Source organism: Eriocheir sinensis, chromosome 2 (assembly GCF_024679095.1).
Source record: "Eriocheir sinensis breed Jianghai 21 chromosome 2, ASM2467909v1, whole genome shotgun sequence".
NCBI classification, from domain to species: Eukaryota; Metazoa; Arthropoda; class Malacostraca; order Decapoda; family Varunidae; genus Eriocheir; species Eriocheir sinensis.
This window is the reverse complement of record NC_066510.1, coordinates 6,486,262-6,508,995: the sequence shown is the minus strand read 5'-3', so window position 1 is coordinate 6,508,995 and position 22,734 is coordinate 6,486,262. Positions and strand designations below refer to the sequence as shown.

At 39.1% G+C, this 22,734-nt stretch overlaps 1 protein-coding gene across 2 annotated transcripts in view; it reads right to left on the bottom strand.

The window, feature by feature from the left end:
* LOC126998916 (solute carrier family 35 member F6-like) overlaps positions 1–22,734 on the bottom strand; it is a gene marked incomplete at its 3' end in the record, with an annotated part of 137,325 nt that overhangs the window by 102,250 nt on the left and 12,341 nt on the right. For both annotated transcript variants that reach the window (XM_050861165.1, XM_050861175.1), the window contains 1 exon segment: positions 14,171–14,271. In XM_050861165.1, coding sequence (XP_050717122.1) covers positions 14,171–14,271 — 101 coding nt within the window.

Sequence of the window (22,734 nt, the reverse complement as noted above, 5' to 3'; positions counted from 1 at the left end):
TGTGTAAACAGTGTGGGAGACGAAAGTCGTTTAGTGGATCGTGTCGGTCGTGTGTCGACAGTGACCGCCGTGGAGATGACTCTTTGTTTAAACATTGTGGGAGACGTTTCACATCTCTCCTTCCGTCCATGAGTGTTCTTCACCACGAGCTAACAATGCAGAAAAACTCTGTGAAAGCTGTGGAATGGTATTCGGCAGGATACATCTGTACCCCCTCCCCCCTTTCCCGCGTTTTTCCGGGCGTCAAGATAAAGAATTAAACTACCACCGCGATAGTCTTTATATAAGGAATAGTTAAAATGAATAGGATTTTATGATTTTTATTGATATCTAGTGAGAAACTAACATGCCAAAATCTTATATTAGCTTAATGCAGGTCGATTATTTTTCGTTTGTGTTAAATCCAAACTTAATCCAGTCTGAATAGTTAAACCATTACATGAACACAATAAATTTTGAATTACACTCTAAAAAATACATCTTAATTCTGGATGAGTTGTATTAAGAAAAGTTATAGTACAAACATATGGCATACATGATAATAATAATAATAATAATAATAATAATAATAATAATAATAATAATAATAATAATAATAATAATAACATTGTTAAAATGCATCTTAATTCTGGATGAGAGGGATTCAGACAAGTTATAGTACACACATATGGCATACATGATAATAATAATAATAATAATAATAATAATAATAATAATAATAATAATAATAATAATAATAACATTGTTAAAATGCATCTTAATTCTGGATGAGGGGGATAATTCAGACAAGTTATAGTACACACACATGGCATACATGATAATAATAATAATAATAATAATAATAATAATAATAATAATAATAATAATAATAATATTGTTAAAATGCATCTTAATTCTGGATGAGGGGGATAATTCAGACAAGTTATAGTACACACACATGGCATACATGATAATAATAATAATAATAATAATAATAATAATAATAATATTGCAACGTTCTGTGGATCATATGTACGTTTCTACTACCTAGTTACCACGTCCCCATCACCTTTTAAGAACCCTTTTACTACATCCCATTACGCCAATGCTATGTATTGGTACCTTTAATGTGCATATTCCCACAACCTTTCTGATAATCGGGGGGGGGGGCTTCGTGGTGCAGTGGTTAGCACACTCGGCTCATAACCGAGAGAGACCGGGTTCGATTCCCGGGCGGAGTGGAAAAATTTTGCTGGGATTAAACCTTCCCACACTCATATCCTTGAGCATGCGAAGACAATGAAGTGTAAAAAAAAACTTGCTTTTTTATCTCGTAAAGGAAGAAATACAATCACAAAGGAGTAGGTCAAGTAGGTCATTGCGTTTTTTTTGTGTGTGTGTTTTTGCTACGTTAATGTTACCTTTAGCGTGAATATTGCCACATTCTTCCTACTAAGCATACCATTACCTTTCTGCTACGTTTCTTGCAACGGTTCCTTCTATTACCTGTGTCATACTCATATCTTCGTTAACTGCTCACAGTCACATAACCATAAATTTTACTTTTCGTTAATGCATATAAACGACGCTGAAAATCAATGTAGTTACACTTGAAGATGACATGATCGTAAAAATCTAACTTGTTCTTAGTCAGCAAATGAGCAAAGACAAGACAAGACATTCTTAACTTATTATATTTTATTCATACTTTTCTCCTTTCTCTTTTTTTTTTGTGTGTGTGAGGCGGAAATCAGTATATGCAATCCAATATAACACATTTATTTAGAACATGTCAAAGTGCTAATTATTGAGAGGGTGATTTTTTTTTCTATTTGAAAATACAAAACAAAAAACAGACAGAATAATATAGTTCGCTAGTTAAGGCACTTGTTCTTTCCAGACATTATGGAAATGATTTTGATGACGGTAAAATCTTGAACTCCATATAAGCATTGTAACGCTGTTACCTTCACTAATTCCACACATTCATTTGCTTACGGGAGAATATAATAAGAAAGAAAAGATAGTTATACTTTGAGCTTTCAGAAAAATAGGTAATTTAATCTACAACTTTAACTATATTTTTTTCCTAGACACTTAAAAAAAAAAACTCCCATAACATGACACACAATTCTCAAAATGAATCTTAAGTACATTAGGAAGCAGAGTATGCACTTTTTAGGGGGTATAGAAAAATGATTTTGCCGGGATTAAACCTTCCCATACTCATATCCTTGAGCATGCGAAGATAATGAATTGTGAAAAAAAGCATCAAAATTATTAAAAAAAAATACAGTCATCACATTTTTTCTACCCAAATGTTAGATCCCACCCACATTTTGAATCGCGAAAAAAAAAAAAAAGTATTGCTCGTAAAGGAAGAAATACAATCACAAAGGAGTAAGTCAAGCTGTCAATAACACCAACAAAAACGACAAAAAAAAAAAAAAGATATACTTTCCCCTGAAATAAACTGATCTTATCGAGCAAATATATTATAATATTTTACCTAATTCATTAAGAACAAGGTCAACAATACCAAGGGATTATAGTGGGTCCTATTAGAGTAGTGTGGAATGGAACCAAACCACAGTAAACCACAGGATTAGGTCAACAATATAAGTGTATCTCCAAGATCCTATTAGAAAGTAGTATGTAATGGAACCCAAACACCAGGAAACCATGGAGTTAATGTGATCAACGCATGATACTCAGATATGGAGGAAAATTAGAGAACCATATTTTTTTTTATCAATTAATGTGACCAGTAATGTTAATTTTATAACCAGAGACCAATGAGGACTAAAATATTTATGTATTTCTGTATTGCCAGAACACTTTAAACCTAGAGAAAGGACGCGGGATAACCATGTGCCTGAACCGGGCCTTCAGAGAAAACTTATCAAAACGTACTGGAGGAAACCAATTAGTTAATGTATGGAAGGGTATTAGTGACATGTCATCATGTATAACTAAGGTGGGCAGAACTCACTCTCTTATGTGCTTAGCGTATTATTAATCTTTTCACCTGTTGATGATCATTACCAAAGGAATACACACTAAATAAATAGAAGATAAGTGAATGTAAAACAAGTACCAAATTAAGCATGTTAGAAACCAGACAGGCTCTACAGTATTCGGACATACAGGCTGACAATCAATGATCTAGCATTGTTGAAACCGACAGCTTAATAGGAATATATTACTGGATTACCTTATCCTAATCTTAGCGTATCCTATGCATCATCAAATATTGTATGCAGAGAAAATAAAGGAGTTACCAAATGACTAGCAAATTAAACTGAAAATAAAAGAGTACGACAAGTACATATCAATTTTGGTTACACATAGTATCAAAAGATAAAAAAAAAGTTCATTGATTAGGATCAGGTATGTAAAAGGGAATTGCGGGTCAAAAACTAAATACATGGAATTCACAGTATATACAGTAAACTGAGTAAAATTACAGAAAAAAAAAATTAATAAACCAATAAACATTACGTTTCAATGAATACTGTTCATATAAATTCTTCCTGGAAGACTTTGATTATTGAAAAATAAATCCTCCCACTTGTGAACACTATGATCAGTAGTTCTTAATACCAGTATTTCATGATCTTTAATTCAATTAGGGTGAATATTTCCTCTATTACCGCTTTTCCTTTTGGAATTTTATTCTTCCACTTGATAGTTTTAAACACTTTTGAGTGTTTTGATGTCTCATTTGTTGTAAAAAATGAATAATAACCATAATATGACAATTGGGGAGATTGTATTACTCACGCGCCGACATCTCGTTTTCTACTCAGCCAACTGCTCTTTTGTTGCTATACGTTACATGTTACGTTACGTTACGTCACGTTACATAATGCGTTATATATTTTCTACTACCCTTTAAACCTTCCGTAAAAAAGAACATTGGGAGTGTATAGATGAAAACAACGGTAAATCTTTCCTCTATTCGCGGGTTCTCTTTTTTTTTCTTTCTATTTTTTCCATTGACAGAATTTAAGCTCTTTAGTGTTTTGAAGCATCATTTGTTGTGGAAATGAATACTAGCCGTTATATGACCACGTCAACGGAGTTAAGATTGGTGATACCTCAATATACTCAAAAAGGCTTAACAATTATCAAATGGAAGAAAAATACAAAACAAAACAGGAAATAATAATAAAGGAAAGAAATACCAAAGTGTGAAAATAGTCATGAAATGGGAAATTAGTTTGCGCACAGCATGGTATAGTCGATTGGCGGGGGTCAAGTTTGTTAGGTTGTTAATCAACATAAATAAGTCAAAAAATATAAAATAGGCTACTCTTTTAGGATCACTACCCTCGGCTGAGACATATTGCTTCACCACATGACGCAATGAGGTTTCAGTACATGTGATGACAAGTTTCATATCTCAGAAAAAAAGATAAAAAATTGCATGAGACCGACCGACAAGGCATCTCCTGTGTGCCTAACTCCAGCTTACCTCACTAGTCATGAATTTATTCAAGTTCTTCTTGAATGTATTTATGATACTGTCACGCACAGCATGACTGCCAAGCCTATTCCACTCATCCACACCTCTTTTGGTAAACCAATGCTTGTCCATGTCTTTGTTGAATCTTAAACCCACTGCTACATGCATTACCCGACTATTTAACAACAAAAAACCCTATTAAAGCCCTTCATCCCTTTACAAATGTCAGTCACGTCTTCTCGTAACCTTCGCTTCTCTAGAGAATGCAGATTTAAATGCTAAAGTCTATCCTCATATGGAAAGTTTTCCGTCCTTTGAATCACTTTTTTTCATCTTACTCTGTACAGATTCTAACATCTTGATACCCATTCTTAATGGACTGACCAAAACTGAACCACATAATCGAGATGAACTCTAACTAGTGCTAAGTAAAGCTTGAGGATGACTTCAGCGCTTCTATTGGAAATGCACCTTTTTTTCTTCCATTCGATAGTTTTAAACCCTTTTGAGTGTTTTGAGGTGTCATTTGTTGTGCAAATGAATATTAACTATAATATAACCATGTCAGATAGATGGATAGGCTATGCTAGGTACGCTTTAAGTCCTATTGAGACATCATGGTCACGCCCATTTCAACATTTCATGTCTATTTTCACACTTTAGTATTTCTTTCCTTTATTATTATTTCCTGTTTTGTTTTGTATTTTTCTTCCATTTGATAATTGTTAAGCCTTTTTGAGTATATTGAGGTATCACCAATCTTAACTCCGTTGACGTGGTCATATAACGGCTAGTATTCATTTCCACTAAAGAGCTTAAATTCTGTCAATGGAAAAAATAGAAAGAAAAAAAAAGAGAACCCGCGAATAGAGGAAAGATTTACCGTTGTTGTCATCTATACACTCCCAATGTTCTTTTTTACGGAAGGTTTAAAGGGTAGTAGAAAATATATAACGCATTATGTAACGTGACGTAACGTAACGTAACATGTAACGTATAGCAACTAAAGAGCTTAAATTCTGTCAATGGAAAAAATAGAAAGAAAAAAAAAGAGAACCCGCGAATAGAGGAAAGATTTACCGTTGTTTTCATCTATACACTCCCAATGTTCTTTTTTTAAAAGGGGTAGTAAAAGTATATAATATAATATAATACGTACGTAACGTAACACGTTAAACATAATAATAATAACAAAAGAAAACAAAAGACAGTTGAAACGAGAATGTCGCGCGTGCAGAGTAACATAAATCCCCCAATTGTCATTATGGTTTTTATTATTTTTTTTACAACAATGAGACATCAAAACACCAAAAGTGTTTAAAACTATCAAGTGGAAGAATAAAATTCCAAAAGGAAAAGCGGTAATAGAGGAAATATTCACCCTAATTGAATTAAAGATCATGAAATACTGGTATTAAGAACTACTGATCATAGTGTTCACAAGTGGGAGGATTTATTTTTCAATAATCAAAGTCTTCCAGGAAGAATTTATATGAACAGTATTCATTGAAACGTAATGTTTATTGGTTTATTAATTTTTTTTTTCTGTAATTTTACTCAGTTTACTGTATATACTGTGAATTCCATGTATTTAGTTTTTGACCCGCAATTCCCTTTTACATACCTGATCCTAATCAATGAACTTTTTTTTTTTCTTTTGATACTATGTGTAACCAAAATTGATATGTACTTGTCGTACTCTTTTATTTTCAGTTTAATTTGCTAGTCATTTGGTAACTCCTTTATTTTCTCTGCATACAATATTTGATGATGCATAGGATACGCTAAGATTAGGATAAGGTAATCCAGTAATATATTCCCTATTAAGCTGTCGGTTTCAACAATGCTAGATCATTGATTGTCAGCCTGTATGTCCGGAATACTGTAGAGCCTGTCTGGTTTCTAACATGCTTAATTTGGTACTTGTTTTACATTCACTTATCTTCTATTTATTTAGTGTGTATTCCCTTTTGGTAATGATCATCAACAGGTGAAAAGATTAATAATACGCTAAGCACATAAGAGAGTGAGTTCTGCCCATAGTTATACATGATGACATGTCACTAATACCCTTCCATACATTAACTAATTGGTTTCCTCCAGTACGTTTTGATAAGTTTTCTCTGAAGGCCCGGTTCAGGCACATGGTTATCCCGCGTCCTTTCTCTAGGTTTAAAGTGTTCTGGCAATACAGAAATACATAAATATTTTAGTCCTCATTGGTCTCTGGTTATAAAATTAACATTACTGGTCACATTAATTGATAAAAAAAAATATGGTTCTCTAATTTTCCTCCATATCTGAGTATCATGCGTTGATCACATTAACTCCATGGTTTCCTGGTGTTTGGGTTCCATTACATACTACTTTCTAATAGGATCTTGGAGATACACTTATATTGTTGACCTAATCCTGTGGTTTACTGTGGTTTGGTTCCATTCCACACTACTCTAATAGGACCCACTATAATCCCTTGGTATTGTTGACCTTGTTCTTAATGAATTAGGTAAAATATTATAATATATTTGCTCGATAAGATCAGTTTATTTCAGGGGAAAGTATATCTTTTTTTTTTTTTTGTCGTTTTTGTTGGTGTTATTGACAGCTTGACTTACTCCTTTGTGATTGTATTTCTTCCTTTACGAGCAATACTTTTTTTTTTTTTTCGCCATTCATAGTGTGGGTGGGATCGAACATTTGGGTAGAAAAAAATGTGATGAGTGTATTTTTTTTATAATTTTGATGTTTTTTCACACTTCATTGTCTTCGCATGCTCAAGGATATGAGTATGGGAAGGTTTAATCAACAAAATCATTTTCTATACCCCTAAAAGTGCATACTCTGCTTCCTAATGTACTTAAGATTCATTTTGAGAATTGTGTGTCATGTTATGGGAGTTTTTTTAAGTGTCTAGGAAAAAATATAGATAAAGTTGTAGATTAAATTACCTATTTTCTGAAAGCTCAAAGTATAACTATCTTTTCTTTCTTATTATATTCTCCCGTAAGCAAATGAATGTGTGGAATTAGTGAAGGTAACAGCGTTACAATGCTTATATGGAGTTCAAGATTTTACCGTCATCAAAATCATTTCCATAATGTCTGGAAAGAACAAGTGCCTTAACTAGCGAACTATATTATTCTGTCTGTTTTTTGTTTTGTATTTTCAAATAGAAAAAAAAATCACCCTCTCAATAATTAGCACTTTGACATGTTCTAAATAAATGTGTTATATTGGATTGCATATACTGATTTCCGCCTCACACACAAAAAAAGAAAGGAGAAAGTATGAATAAAATAATAAGTTAAGAATGTCTTGTCTTGTCTTTGCTCATTTGCTGACTAAGAACAAGTTAGATTTTTACGATCATGTCATCTTCAAGTGTAACTACATTGATTTTCAGCGTCGTTTATATGCATTAACGAAAAGTAAAATTTATGGTTATGTGACTGTGAGCAGTTAACGAAGATATGAGTATGACACAGGTAATAGAAGGAACCGTTGCAAGAAACGTAGCAGAAAGGTAATGGTATGCTTAGTAGGAAGAATGTGGCAATATTCACGCTAAAGGTAACATTAACGTAGCAAAACACACACACAATAAAAACGCAATGACCTACTGGACCTACTCCTTTGTGATTGTATTTCTTCCTTTACGAGATAAAAAAGCAAGTTTTTTTTTACACTTCATTGTCTTCGCATGCTCAAGGATATGAGTGTGGGAAGGTTTAATCCCAGCAAAATTTTTCCACTCCGCCCGGGAATCGAACCCGGTCTCTCTCGGTTATGAGCCGAGTGTGCTAACCACTGCACCACGAGGCCCCCCTGATTATCAGAAAGGTTGTGGGAATATGCATTAAAAGTACCAATACATAGCATTGGCGTAATGGGATGTAGTAAAAGGGTTCTTAAAAGGTGATGGGGACGTGGTAACTAGGTAGTAGAAACGTACATATGATCCACAGAACGTTGCAATATTATTATTATTATTATTATTATTATTATTATTATTATTATTATTATCATGTATGTCATGTGTGTGTACTATAACTTGTCTGAATTATCCCCCTCATCCAGAATTAAGATGCATTTTAACAATATTATTATTATTATTATTATTATTATTATTATTATTATTATTATTATTATTATTATTATTATCATGTATGCCATGTGTGTGTACTATAACTTGTCTGAATTATCCCCCTCATCCAGAATTAAGATGCATTTTAACAATGTTATTATTATTATTATTATTATTATTATTATTATTATTATTATTATCATGTATGCCATATGTGTGTACTATAACTTGTCTGAATCCCTCTCATCCAGAATTAAGATGCATTTTAACAATGTTATTATTATTATTATTATTATTATTATTATTATTATTATTATTATTATTATTATTATCATGTATGCCATATGTGTGTACTATAACTTGTCTGAATCCCTCTCATCCAGAATTAAGATGTATTTTTAGAGTGTAATTCAAAATTTATTGTGTTCATGTAATGGTTTAACTATTCAGACTGGATTAAGTTTGGATTTAACACAAACGAAAAATAATCGACCTGCATTAAGCTAATATAAGATTTTGGCATGTTAGTTTCTCACTAGATATCAATAAAAATCATAAAATCCTATTCATTTTAACTATTCCTTATATAAAGACTATCGCGGTGGTAGTTTAATTCTTTATCTTGACGCCCGGAAAAACGCGGGAAAGGGGGGAGGGGGTGCAGATGTATCCCGCCGAATACCATTCCACAGCTTTCACAGAGTTTTTCTGCATTGTTAGCTCGTGGTGAAGAACACTCATGGACGGAAGGAGAGATGTGAAACGTCTCCCACAATGTTTAAACAAAGAGTCATCTCCACGGCGGTCACTGTCGACACGACCGACACGATCCACTAAACGACTTTCGTCTCCCACACTGTTTACACAAAGCATTGCTTCTCATTCTCACGAGAAATATACCATCATCCCGCAACAGAGACGAGTCAACACCGTGACGTTAAGCCGTTCCCCACCAGGGCTCAGCTTTGTTCGCCTAACGCGGGAGAGTGGGAGATACCTAACACATCTGCTAGAGGAGGGTGGGATGCGGTGGGGGGGGGTGAAGGGCGGAAGCAGGTGTGTAGCGAATTTTACGTAACGACTTTCCCATCATCGCCATCTTCCATACTATATTTTCAACTGTGACAGTGTTTGCACGTGCTCGCCAACTCCCGTCATTCATATAATTTCTTTTCTTCCTTTCTCTTTGTCCTTTTCATCTTTCCTTTTCTTCTCTTCCTTTCTTTTTCTCCTCTCTCTTCCTCTCCTTTTCTCCTCTCTTCTTCTCCTTTTCTCCTCTTTTTCTCTCTCTCGCTTTCTCTTCTCTTTCTCTCTCTCCTTTTATCCTCTCTTTCTCCTTTTCTTTTCCCTTTCTCCTTTTCTCTTTTCTCTTCCTCTCCTTTTCTCCTCTTTTTCTCTCTCTCCTTTTCTTAACATAACATTGTGTTTTTTGTGTACATAACTCATATGCTTAACATCAAACTCTAAGTTTAACATGTGTGCAGTTACTTATACATCATCTTCCCAAAATAAAAGATACAGTTACTATACTTTCTTTCTCAAAGACAAAGTTTTAATGTACACAACATAACTTTGTGTACTTGATTAATCTCAAACTCTTATTTACCATGTGTGTGTGTGTGTGTGTGTGTGTGTGTGTGTGTGTGTGTGTGTATGCAAAGCTAACAGGTAACAAAGGCGTAACTGTTAAGTATAGCATCTCAGCATGGCGTCACTACTTCACCCTACACGCTCCCTCTTAGACAGAACGAGGCATGGCGCAGCCCATGTCTCGCCGCTCCCGGACTCGTCACCTCCCACCAACCGCATCATAGCACATCCCTCGCTCCCTCCCCATAGCATGTCACTGCCGATCCTCTCTGTCCCGCTCACGCTCCTTGCCCCGCCAAAACAAGCCGCTATGACATAGGATACTACGGAAGTCTTTCCGCCTCCGCCCCACGCTCCCTTGCCCCGCCAAAACAAGCCGGTATGACAGCCGCCACTACGGCTGTTTTTCCGCCCCGCCCCACGCCCCATTGCCCCGCCAAAACAAGCCGCTATGGCGCAGGATACTACGGATGTCCTTCCGCCCCCCCACCCACGTGTTTTTCCGCCCCGCCCCACGCTCCCTTGCCCCGCCAAAACAAGCCGGTATGGCGCAGGATACTACGGATGTCCTTCCGCCCTCCACCCCACGTGTTTTTCCGCCCCGCCCCACGCTCCCTTGCCCCGCCAAAACAAGCCGGTATGACAGCCTGCCACTACGGCTGTTTTTTCCGCCCCGCCCCACGCGCCATTGCCCCGGAAAAACAAGCCAGTATGGCAATATTATAACTACTGAGAAAGTCTGTGTCCAGGGGCAGGGGCAGAGGCCGGGAGAGGAGTAGCAGCCCAGATAGAGTCAACTCCAAGGGCAGCCCTAGGCCCGGGACAGTTCACCAGAGGAAATTCCTCCAACTCATGCTTGAGTACGTGTCTCATGAGGCAAGATGACGTAGAGTGATAGCCAGTTTGAACCCAGGCTCCAGAGACCGTCGGTAGTTGGTGTCAAGCTTGGTGATTCGTGGGCCCACACGCCTGAGCAGCTCGTCATACATGTCTTGAGGCACCCTCAGGTAGTTACAGAATGATGTGACATCTGCTTTGAGTTCTGGCATCAGGCGGGCATAGTGACCATACTGCAGCCTCCTATCAATACCCAGCCACGGCCGCACTCACCATCTCTTCCTCCTCCTTTCCTTCTCCCTGTCATTGAGAATGGTATGAACTATGGCAGCATCACTCTCTGCTACCACTTGCTGCATATGCAGCATGGACTGCATTAGGATGACCTGTTGGACATCCATCTGCTCACCTCTTGAGCTGCTCAAAAACTGAAATCTAGAGGCAACGCAGGCTGCTTTTATACCGAAAGTGTGTGTGTGCCTCCCGTGGGTCGCTATCGACTCGCTGTCTTGTGACATTCCCCGGTCTCAACACCACTTCAGCCCATTCTCGTCACCGTGGCGCCTTCTCCGGCATCTTCTCACATTCGCACCACAACCGTGGGGCATTCTGATCGCTTCCGCCGCGATAGTGGTTAGAAGAAGGGCTGCGTTGCGCGCGGAAGCCACCCCAAAGCATTGAGAATGCCTCGCGACATGGGCGAAAGTAATCCGGTCCCCCGGAGGAAGCGACTCGAAACCGACGCGATCCCACTTCTCTGCGATGCCGCAAAGAAATTTTTAAGCATGCACAAAACTTCCGCGGAAGTCAACCAACCCTTGCGATTCATTACAGTTCGCGCAGATGCCGACCCGAACATAAAGAGGATGACCTGCGTTCCAGGCGAAACCAAGGAGAATCCGGGGCGGTTTGAGCCTTTTTTTTGCCGCATCGCATTCGCACAGCATTCGCAAGCCCGGTGTGACAAGGGTATAAGGCATTGAAAAACACAAGGTTCCTTTTACTCCAATCGGAAATGATAGCAAGGTCTGAGGTTAAGCGTTCTGCAGCCTCCAGTCTGGAGTCTCGCACTGAATCCTTCAGAGTTCAGCCTTAGAGACGGATGTGACAGCAGTACTGCCATCAGGACCAAGATGTGCGAAAGATGAAGAAATAAAATTGTTGGAGATATTTTTGGAAAGGCTATGGCTTTTACTACTGATGAAAGAATTTTTGGTAAATCGGAGAATAGGTTTGGCACGATTCCGGGCAGAAATATCAGATCATGATTAGCCGAGTGCAAAGGTTTTCGCTGCCTCTCTATCTTTGATAGCACGAGAACAAGCGTGATTGAACCAAGGTTTTTTAGCGTGAGGAAAAGAGAAAGTACGTGGAATGTGTGCCTCCATTCTAGAGACTATCACCTCGGTGATGCGCTGATTGGTTTCTCTTCTAGAAGCATTAATCATTCCCCCTTGAAAGTACATCCTCAGGTCGTCCACCGAGCTGAAGCAAAATGCCAGAAGCACCACCTCTTCGGTGAGTCCAGGGACTGTACAGGAGCAACAGGGCAGGATAGAGAAATAAGGTTCTGATCGTAGGAGCCCAACGCAGAGAACAATTTACCGGAGGAAGCCGCAGGGTTAGACATTGGGAAAAGATCTAGAATGTTGGGCGTGTCTCTAAGGCGGTCGAGCATACGTGGATGTTGTTGGGTTCTGAACCAATTGGGTATTTCACTGAGCTCTACCTGCCATCTGGTGTGGCCCTGGTGGAACTACCAATATAAATATGCATGCGGCGTATACGTCCAAATAACTGATCTTACTATTTTTTTGCTATTATTTAGAAATCACATATTTTCTCATAGCTACGGTAGAGAGATACTTGACTTACTGGAAGTATTTAAGAAACGGGGAAATGCAAGCAATATGAAATTTAAATATATTTTTTCCAACATAAACAATCATCACATGCTCTATGTTGTTCCTTTAAAGTTCCATATAGTGAATGTAATATTATAAAATGCTAAAGATGTATGTACTATGAATTAAATTAGAAATATGAAATAAATATAGTACTTGCTGCTGCCAGCGTACGATATGTTTAGCAGCAGTGTAAACAACCTTCCGTGCTCTGATTGGAGGGACAGAGGAGTGCGTCGTGTTGAGGCAGCTTCGTGCCAGCCGGAGGTATGATGAACGGCAAAATTTTCAACACTATCTTCCACCACTACTATAAGATTTTGAGAGCATGACATCATGCCAGACTTGTTTGACTTCTCTTTTCTTGCATGACGGAAATATTTACCCAAGAGGCCGCACTGATGCATTCCTATTAACCACGGGATGGAGTGTCGGAGGATATATCGATGAATGCTCTTATTTTGCCAACAGTGTTCATTACAACGACATGAATAATGTACAGCACTCAGATGTTTTGGTGTAAACATGATAGTGACCATTACATCTCTGATGTTTTTCTAGTTTGGTACAGAAAAAGGTCAATTAAGCCTCGTTGGACCCCAACTGGCCGCAGGCTTGGCTCTGGCAGAGGCTCCAGCAGGGCCCCCAGATGGCAGTGAAGGACCCAATTGCTCTAGAATCTAGATCATTGGTAAGAGCAAAGCTGAAGGTTAGCTCACCAGGCTGGTCAGAGAAAGAAGATGAAAGTCAAAGCTGGTGGTGAACATAGAAATCTCCTGAAATGGAGATTTCAGCGAAGGGAGAGTGAGTCAAGATGTGCTCCACTTTGGAATGCAAATAATCAAAGAATTTTACATGGTAGAGTTAGGTGAGAGACAGACAGCTTAGATGTATTTTGTGACAGAATGACAATGAACTCGTAGCCAGACGGTGGAAAATTCTGGAAAATCAAGATTGTGGGAACGAGAGCAAATGATGTTGCGTACGTAGACGCAATATCCGGCTTTGGATTGAAATATAGAATATAGTAGGAAGATCAGTAGCCTCATAGACCTAGGTTTCGGTAAGGAAGAGAAGGAGATATGGTGTTCCACAGAATGGAAATTCATTCTATTCAGCAATACATGGAACTCGTTTTATAATAGTATTTCTCTAACAGTCGACTCTCTGTCCCCTGATTGAGGAATTTATCTGGTCCCGTAGAAAAGGATCATTCATGTAATAGTTGACCCCCTGAAGCTGAACTTTTGGCAGTATCGTTCAAAAGTTTCAATTTAGAGTAAAATTTGTATAATACTTAGTACTTACATGTCATCTCTCCAATAAACATGCCGTCAGCCTGCACAAACGGATGGTTGAAGTTCGCCTCGTGTCCCTGTCTGTTAACTGAAGTGATCCGGTCCGTCCATCTGTCGGTAAAAAGAAAAAAAATGACGGTCACTATAATTAGTGGTCTATTACTAGTAGTAGAAATCCTATTGCTTTACCGGAAGTGATTCACCGGTGATTGGCTCGCGCCTATAGGCGCCATTATGTGCATAGTGCCGCCCTTCATACCGTAAAAGAGGGTGAATGCTACCAGCTCTTCTCGCATGTAATGTACACTGTGGGATCATTTTCCAGGTTGGTCTGCAGTAATAGAAAAAATAGCTTTGCAGTTAATAAGATTCCTCAAGGACCAGCAAGACAACGTAAATAGGAGTTGTAACCAATAACTGGAAGGGTGCGATAAGAAATAGATTCCAGTAAAATACATTGTCTAACCTACATTAAAAGTGATGATAAATGTGTGTGTGTATGTGTGTGTGTGTGTGTGTGTGTGTGTGTGTGTGTGTGTATATATATATATATATATATATATTATATATATATATATATATATATATATATATATATATATATATATATATATATATATATATATATATATATATATATATATTATATATATATATATATTTTTTTTACAACAAAGTAGACAGCTCAAGGGCACAAAAAAGTAAACATAATAATAATATAAAAAAAAGCCCGCTACTTGCTGCTCACAAAAGGAATCTAAAGAGGTGGCCGAAAGAGAGGTCAGTTTCGGGAGAAGTGTCCAGATACCCTTCTCTTGAAAGAGTTTAAGTCGTAGGCAGGAGGATATACAAAAGAAGGAAGATTGTTCCTGAGTTTACCAGCGTGAGGGATGAAAGAGTGAAGATGCTGGTTAACTCTTGCATAAGGGGTTTGGACAGTATAGGGATGAGAATCATGAGTAGAAAGTCGCGTGCAGCGGGGCCGCGGGAGGTGGGGAGGCATGCAGTTAGCAAGTTCAGAAGAGCAGTCAGCATGAAAATATCGATAGAAGATAGAAAGAGAGGCAACATGGCGGCGGAAATTAAGAGGTAGAAGACTATCAATAAGAGGAGGAGAGCTGATGAGACGAAGAACCTTAGACTCCACTCTGTCCAAGAGAGCTGTGTGAGTAGAGCCCCCCCACACGTGAGATGCATACTCCATATGAGGGCGGACAATGCACCTGTATATGGATAGCAACTGTGCGGGGGAGAAGAAATGGCGGAGACGATACAGAACGCCCAACCTCGAGGAAGCTGATTTAGTGAGAGAAGAGATGTGAAGTTTCCAGTTAAGATTTTGAGTTAAGGATAAACCGAGGATGTTTAGTGTTGAAGATGGTGACAGCTGAGTGTTGTCGAAGAATAGGGGATAGGTGTTTGGAAGATTGTGTCGAGTTGATAGGTGGAGAAATTGGGTTTTTGAGGCATTGATGGACACAAGGTTCCTTTTACCCCAATTGGAAATGATAGTAATGTCTGATGTTTAGCGTTCTGCAGCCTCCAGCCTGGAGTCATGTAATTCCTGTTGAGAGGGTCTTCTATTGAAAGAAGTTGAATAATGCAGAGTGGAGTCATCAGCGTATGAGTGGGTAGGACAGTTTGTTATGGAAAGAAGATCATTGATGAATAACAGGAAGAGAGTGAGTGATAGGACAGAGCCCTTTGGAATACCGCTGTTAATAGGTTTATAAGAAGAACAGTGACCTTCTACCATAGCAGAGATAGAACGGCCGGAAAGGAAACTGGAAAACTGAAACGGCTAAGAGAGGATGACCAAGAATCAGTTAAGAAAGCAAGAAGATCGCCAGTAGAACGCCCCTTGCGGAATCCATACCGACGATCAGATAGAAGGTTAGAAGTGGAAAGGTGCTTTTGAATCTTCCGGTTAAGGATCGATTCAAAAGCTTTAGATGGACAGGAAAGTAAAGCTATAGGGTGGTAGTTTGAGGGATTGGAACGGTCACCCTTCTTAGCCACAGGCTGTACGAAGGCGTACTTCCAGCAGGAAGGAAAGGTAGATGTTGATAGGCAGAGGCGAAAGAGTTTGACCAGGCAGGGTGTCAGCACGGAAGCACAGTTTTTAAGGACAATAGGAGGCACTCCATCAGGTCCATAAGCCTTCTGAGAGTTAAGGCCAGAAAGGGCACAGAAAACATCATTCTTAAGAATCTTAATAACAGGCATAAAAGAGACAGAGGGGGGATCAGCAGGAGGAATATGCCCAGAATCGTCCAGAGTGGATTTGTTACAGAAAGTTTCAGCGAAGAGTTCAGCCTTAGAGATAGAAGAGACGGCAGTGCTGCCGTCTGAGTTAAGAAGAGGCGGGAAAGAAGAAAAAGTGAAATTGGAAGAGATATTTGTGACTAAGTGCCAGAAGTCTCTGGAAGAATTAGAGAGAGCAAGATGTTGATATTTGCTATGGATAAAGGAGTTTTTGGTAAGTCGAAGAATAGATTTGGCACGATTCCGGGAGGAAATGTAAAGATCAAAGTTACCGGGAGTTCGAAGGCTCTGGTACCTTTTGTGAGCTTCCTCTCTTTCTTTGACAGTACGAGAACAAGCGTGATTAAACCAAGGCCTTTTAGCATGGGGAGTAGAGAAAATACGTGGAATGTATGCCTCTATTCCTATATATATATATATATATATATAAATATATATATATATATATATATATATATATATATATATATATATATATATATATATATATATATATATATATATATATATATATATATATATATATATATATATATATATATATATATATATATATATATATATATATATATATATATATATATATATATATATATATATATATATATATATATATATATATATATATATATATATATATATATATATATATATATATATATTTATATATATATATATATATATATATATATATATATATATATATATATATATATATATATATATATATATATATTTTTATTTTTTACAGAAAAGTATACAGTTCAATGGCACACAAAAAGCAAACAAGAATAAATAAAAAGCCCGATACTCACATCTCCTAAAAATAATCTATAGTGGTGGCCGAAAGATAGGTCAGTTTCGGGAGGAGAGGTGTCCTGATACCCTCCTCTTGAAAGAGTTTAAGTCGTAGGCAGGAGGAAATACAGATGAAGGAAGAGTGTTCCAGAGTTTACCAGCGTGAGGGATGAAAGAGTGAAGATGCTGGTTAACTCTTGCATAAGGGGTTTGGACCGTATAGGGATGAGCATGAGTAGAAAGTCGAGTGCAGCGGGGCCGCGGGAGGGGGGGAGGCATGCAGTTAGCAAGTTCAGAAGAGCAGTCAGCGTGAAATATCGATAGAAGATAGAAAGAGAGGCAACATTGCGGCGGAATTTAAGAGGTAGAAGACTATCAGTATGAGGAGGAGAGCTGATGAGACGAAGAGCCTTAGCCTCCACTCTGTCCAGAAGAGCTGTGTGAGTGGAGCCCCCCCACACATGAGATGCATACTCCATACGAGGGCGGACAAGGCCCCTGTATATGGACAGCAACTGTGCAGGGGAGAAGAACTGGCGGAGACGGTACAGAACGCCCAGCCTCGAGGAAGCTGATTTAGTAAGAGATGAGATATGAAGTTTCCAGTTGAGATTTTGAGTTAAGGATAGACCGAGAATGTTTAGTGTTGAGGAAGGTGATAGCTGGGTGTTGTCAAAGAATAGGGAATAGTTGTTTGGAAGATTGTGTCGAGTGGATAGGTGGAGAAACTGTTTTGAGGCGTTGAAGGACACCAGGTTCTTCTTGCCCCAATCGGAAATAATAGTAAGGTCTGAGGTTAAGCGTTCTGCAGCCTCCAGCCTTGAGTCGTTAAGTTGGGTGGGTTTTTAAAAAAAAGTTGAATATGCAGAGTGGAATCATCGGCGTAGGAATGGATAGGACAGTTCGTTTTGGAAGAAGATCATCAATGAACAACAGAAAAGAGGAGATAGGAGAGAAAGTGGGGGGACACCACTGTTAATTAATAGGGAAGGGAGAACACCGTCTCCCTCCCAGCAGAAGAAGAGACAGAAGGAAGAAACTGAGATAATAAGGTAGAGAGAAGGATAGAAAGAAAGGAGAGGAGGTTTTAGAAGCAAAGATTTGTGCCAGACCCTATCAAAAGCTTTTGATATGTCCAGCGTAAAGCAAAAGCAAAGTTTCAGAAACTGAGAGAGAGATGAGACACCAAGTAAGTTAAAGAGGAGAGATCACCAAGAGAACGCCCCCTGGAACCCCCATACTGGCGATCAGAGAGAAGGTCAGGAGGAAAAGTGCTTTTGAATCTTCTTGATTCAAAAGCTAGATAGAAAGAAAGTAAAGCTATAGGACGGTAGTTTGAGGGATTGGAGCGGTCACCCTTCTTAGGCACAGGCTGTATGAAGGCATACTTTCAGCAAGAAGGAAAGGTAGATGTTGACAGGCAGAGGCGAAAGAGTTTGACCAGGCAGGGTGACAGCACGGAGGCACAGTTTTTAAGGACAATAGGAGGCACTCCATCAGGTCCATAAGCCTTCTGAGGATTGAGGCCAGAGAGGGCATAGAAAACATCATTTTGAAGAATCTTTATAACAGGCATAAAGGAGTCAGAGGGGGGATGAGTAGGAGGAATATGCCCAGAATCGTCCAGAGTGGAGTTTGTAGAAAAAGTATGAGAGAAGAGTTCAGCCTTAGAGATAGATGAGACGGCAGTGTTGCCGTCAGGACTGAGGAGTGGAGGGAAAGATGAAGAAGTGAAGTTGGAGGAGATGTTTTGCTAGATGCCAGAAGTCACAGGAAGAGTTAGAGAAAGCAAGGTTTTGACATTTTCTATTAATGAAAGAATTTTTGGTTAGTCGGAGAATAGATTTGGCACGATTTCGGGCAGAAATGTAAAGTTCATAATTAGCATTAGTTTGAAGGCTCTGGTACCTTTTGTGAGCTACCTCTCTATCATTGACAGCACGAGAACAAGCGTAATTAAACCAAGGCTTTTTAGCGTGAGGAGTAGAGAAAGAACGAGGAATGTATGCCTCCATTCCAGAGACAATCACCTCTGTGATGCGCTGAGCACACAGAGGGTCTCTATCCTGGAAGCAATAATCATTCCACGGAAATCGGAAAAGTACATCCTCAGGTCGTCCCACCGAGCTGAAGCAAACTGCCAGAAGCATCGCCTCTTCGGTGGGTCCAGAGGGTGTACAGGAGCGATAGGACAGGATGCAGAAATAAGATTGTGATCGGAGGAGCCCAACGGAGAAAACAGTTTGACAGAATAAGCAGAAGGGTTTGAGGTAAGGAGGAGGTCTAGAATGTTGGGCCGATCTCCAAGACGGTCGGGAATACGTGTAGGGTGCTGGACCAACTGCTCTAGGTCGTTGAGGATAGCAAAGTTGTAGGCTTGTACACCAGGATGGTCAGTGAAAGAGGATGAAAGCCAAAGCTGGTGGTGAACATTGAAATCTCCTAGGATGGAGATTTCAGCGAAGGGAGAGTGGGTCAAGATGTGCTCCACTTTAGAATTCAAATAGTCAAAGAATTTTACATAGTTGGTAGAGTTAGGTAAGAGATAAACAGCACAGATGTATTTAGTAATAGAATGACAATGAAGTCTTAGCCAGATGGTGGAAAATTCAGAAGAGTCAAGGTTGTGGGCACGAGAGCAAGTGATGTCGTTGCGCACGTAGGCGCAACATCCAGCTTTGGATCGAAATTTAGGATAGAGATAGTAGGAGGGAACAGAGTAGAGATTGCTGTCAGTAGCCTCAGAAACCTGTGTTTCGGTAAGGAAGAGAAGGTGAGGTTTAGAGGAGGAGAGATGATGTTCCACAGAATGAAAATTAGAGCGAAGACCGCGAATGTTGCAGAAATTGAGAAGAAAGAGGTTCGAGGAGTTATCAAGACACCTCTCGGGTCGGCAGCCAGAAGGGGAGTCCTCCCTGGGGGAATTTGTGGACCCCCCCCCAGGCGGGGACTCCGAGGCTTGGTGTATGTGCGCCATTTTGAAATTTTAATTTTGGGAAAAGGTGTATATGTTGTGTGAATGTAGTGTGGTGTGGATAAAGAGAGGATCTATCTTTAGAGAGCATGCTGAACTACTCTCCGGTGTTGGTGAGACAATAGGGGAACGGTTAGTGAGGACATGGGAAGGGTCTTTGGAGGGCTTCAGCTCCCTTCTCACCTCCCATATATACCTCACCGGGAGTGGCTTGCGCCCGTTCGGTAGGTGTCTTCCTACCTACTCCAGCCATATATATATATATATATATATATATATATATATATATATATATATATATATATATATATATATATATATATATATATATAGATATATATATATATATATATATATATATATATATATATATATATATATATATATATATATATATATATATATATATATATATATATATATATATATATATATATATATATATATATATATATATAACATTAGTGGCTCTTGCTGTTCTTGCAGTTACTCTTGTGAGTGGTATGATAAATCCTCTGTTGTTTTTTCGTCTAAAAAGTACTTGTTTACATTGTAAATGAGTTCTTTCTCGCGGCTGTGCAGCCAACGACGTGGAGAGGCAGGGAGAGGGAGGGAGGGGAGAGGCAGAGGCGGGCCCACCTGCTGACCCTTCCATGACCTTGAGAGAAGTGACCTGGGCTCTGGATGTGTAGAATGACAACGTTGGAATACAACACTGTCAAGTGTCGTGGTATTTATACAAAATATTTGTTATTATCTTAAAAACGAAACAATCTTAACGCTATATGACCTTATTGGATTATCCAATTATTTAATTAAATTCATTTAAAGGTAGTAAATAGCTGACATATGAAAGGAAGCGAGAAGTGTTAAAATTAAGTGTGTGGCAAGGTGCGGGGCGGGGCTGACCCGCACCTCTCACCCCCCAATCCGCCAGTTCCTCCTGGATTGACTATAAGGAAGAACATTAAACTGCAGAAACTGTGCAAAGTTTTTACATATCTCCCTCCCACGGAGTCTCCTGACGGTGACACGGAACCCAAGTAACACGTCCGGCATAACAATACGTCTACCCACCGCTGTTACGTATATCATATGAGCATTATTGTTTAATAATTTGTTAATAAAAAGCTTAAACAAGTGGCACTCAAATCACTCCGTTAATATTATGGTGATATCTGGTATCTCAGTGTCTCCCTTCCTCTCTATCCCTCCCTTACGGTGGTCTTGTCCTCCCCCCAGCAGAGCTGAGGTGGTGGGGGTGATCGCACCCTTACCAACCCTACCGAGATTACCGGGTTGATCAGTGTGAAATTCTTTGGACCCCACTGTAACGATAGTTTTTTTTTAGCGTGTGTACATGATGCTTGTGTACGATAGTTTGGCAAGTGGAGATATCTCCTGTAACGAGCGAGAGAGGGAGGGAGGAAAGTAGGGAGGGAGAGTTACCTCCATTTTTTATACCCCTTCTTTTTTTTAACTTTCCAGTTGCTTCTTTTCACTCATTATTCATTATTGTTTTACACTGTTTATTCGGTACCAGTACTTAGTGTTCATGAGCGTTATCGTTGTTCAGATAAGTGAGTACGATGCTAGGTGTTACGAGCGCGAAAATTTGAAAACGTCGGATCGGCTATGGTTAAGTAGGTCGATGAAAGAACCAGCAATAATGCCTTATTAATTTAGAGATGAGTTAGTAGTCCTTCCTTCCTTCCTTCTTTCTTTCTTTCTTTCTTGCAATAACTTAGTCTCCCATCTGTTTTCAATCCCTTAAAGTAGGTAAATGAAAGATGAATCTCACATGAAAATTTTTATTTACTAAATGGTAAACAAGAGTTACAATGATTTATACCTTTGTAATAGAAGCCTTAGTCTACATTTCCTTTAGTTTTTCCCTCAGAACTGGACTTAATATATCACTTATTGCTTTAATCCTTAGTCTGCATTTCTTTAAATTTTTTTCTCACAAATGGGCTTAGTATATAATTTACTGCTTTAATTTTAGCTTTAAATCTAAGTCTCCACATTACATGTTCATTATCCATCCTAGCTGGTCAAGCGGTCACTGCCGGGTGGGCCATCGCAACGGTCCCGCGGCCGCCGTTAAACGCCTGGGAGTGGCTTCCTATACTTCTCCATTACCCCTGGGGGCTGTTGGGTGCGGTCTGGCCCCAACGTCCAGCCTCCCCTTGTTGGGCCGTGGTGGGTGGGGGTGTTGGGAAGTGAAAAGAAACCCCTTTTTATGGGTAAGTTTTCTTTGCCCCGTCCTGCCTCTCTCCCTGACCTCCGCCTGTCCCCGGAAACTCCCACACGGTCCTCTCTCATCGCCACCTTGGAGCCTTTCACGGCTCCTGGTAGTGCTTCTGGGAAGTCCCTACCACCTAGACTCCTAGAGGGTCTGCCCAAGACAAGGCCGTGCGACCAAAAGGTCCACAGAATAGTTCAGTAAGTTCACGTAAAACTGGGGACTCCTCAGTCTCCCAAATAGAATTTATGCCTGGCATATATGAGCCTGTTTCATTTCAGAAGTACATTGT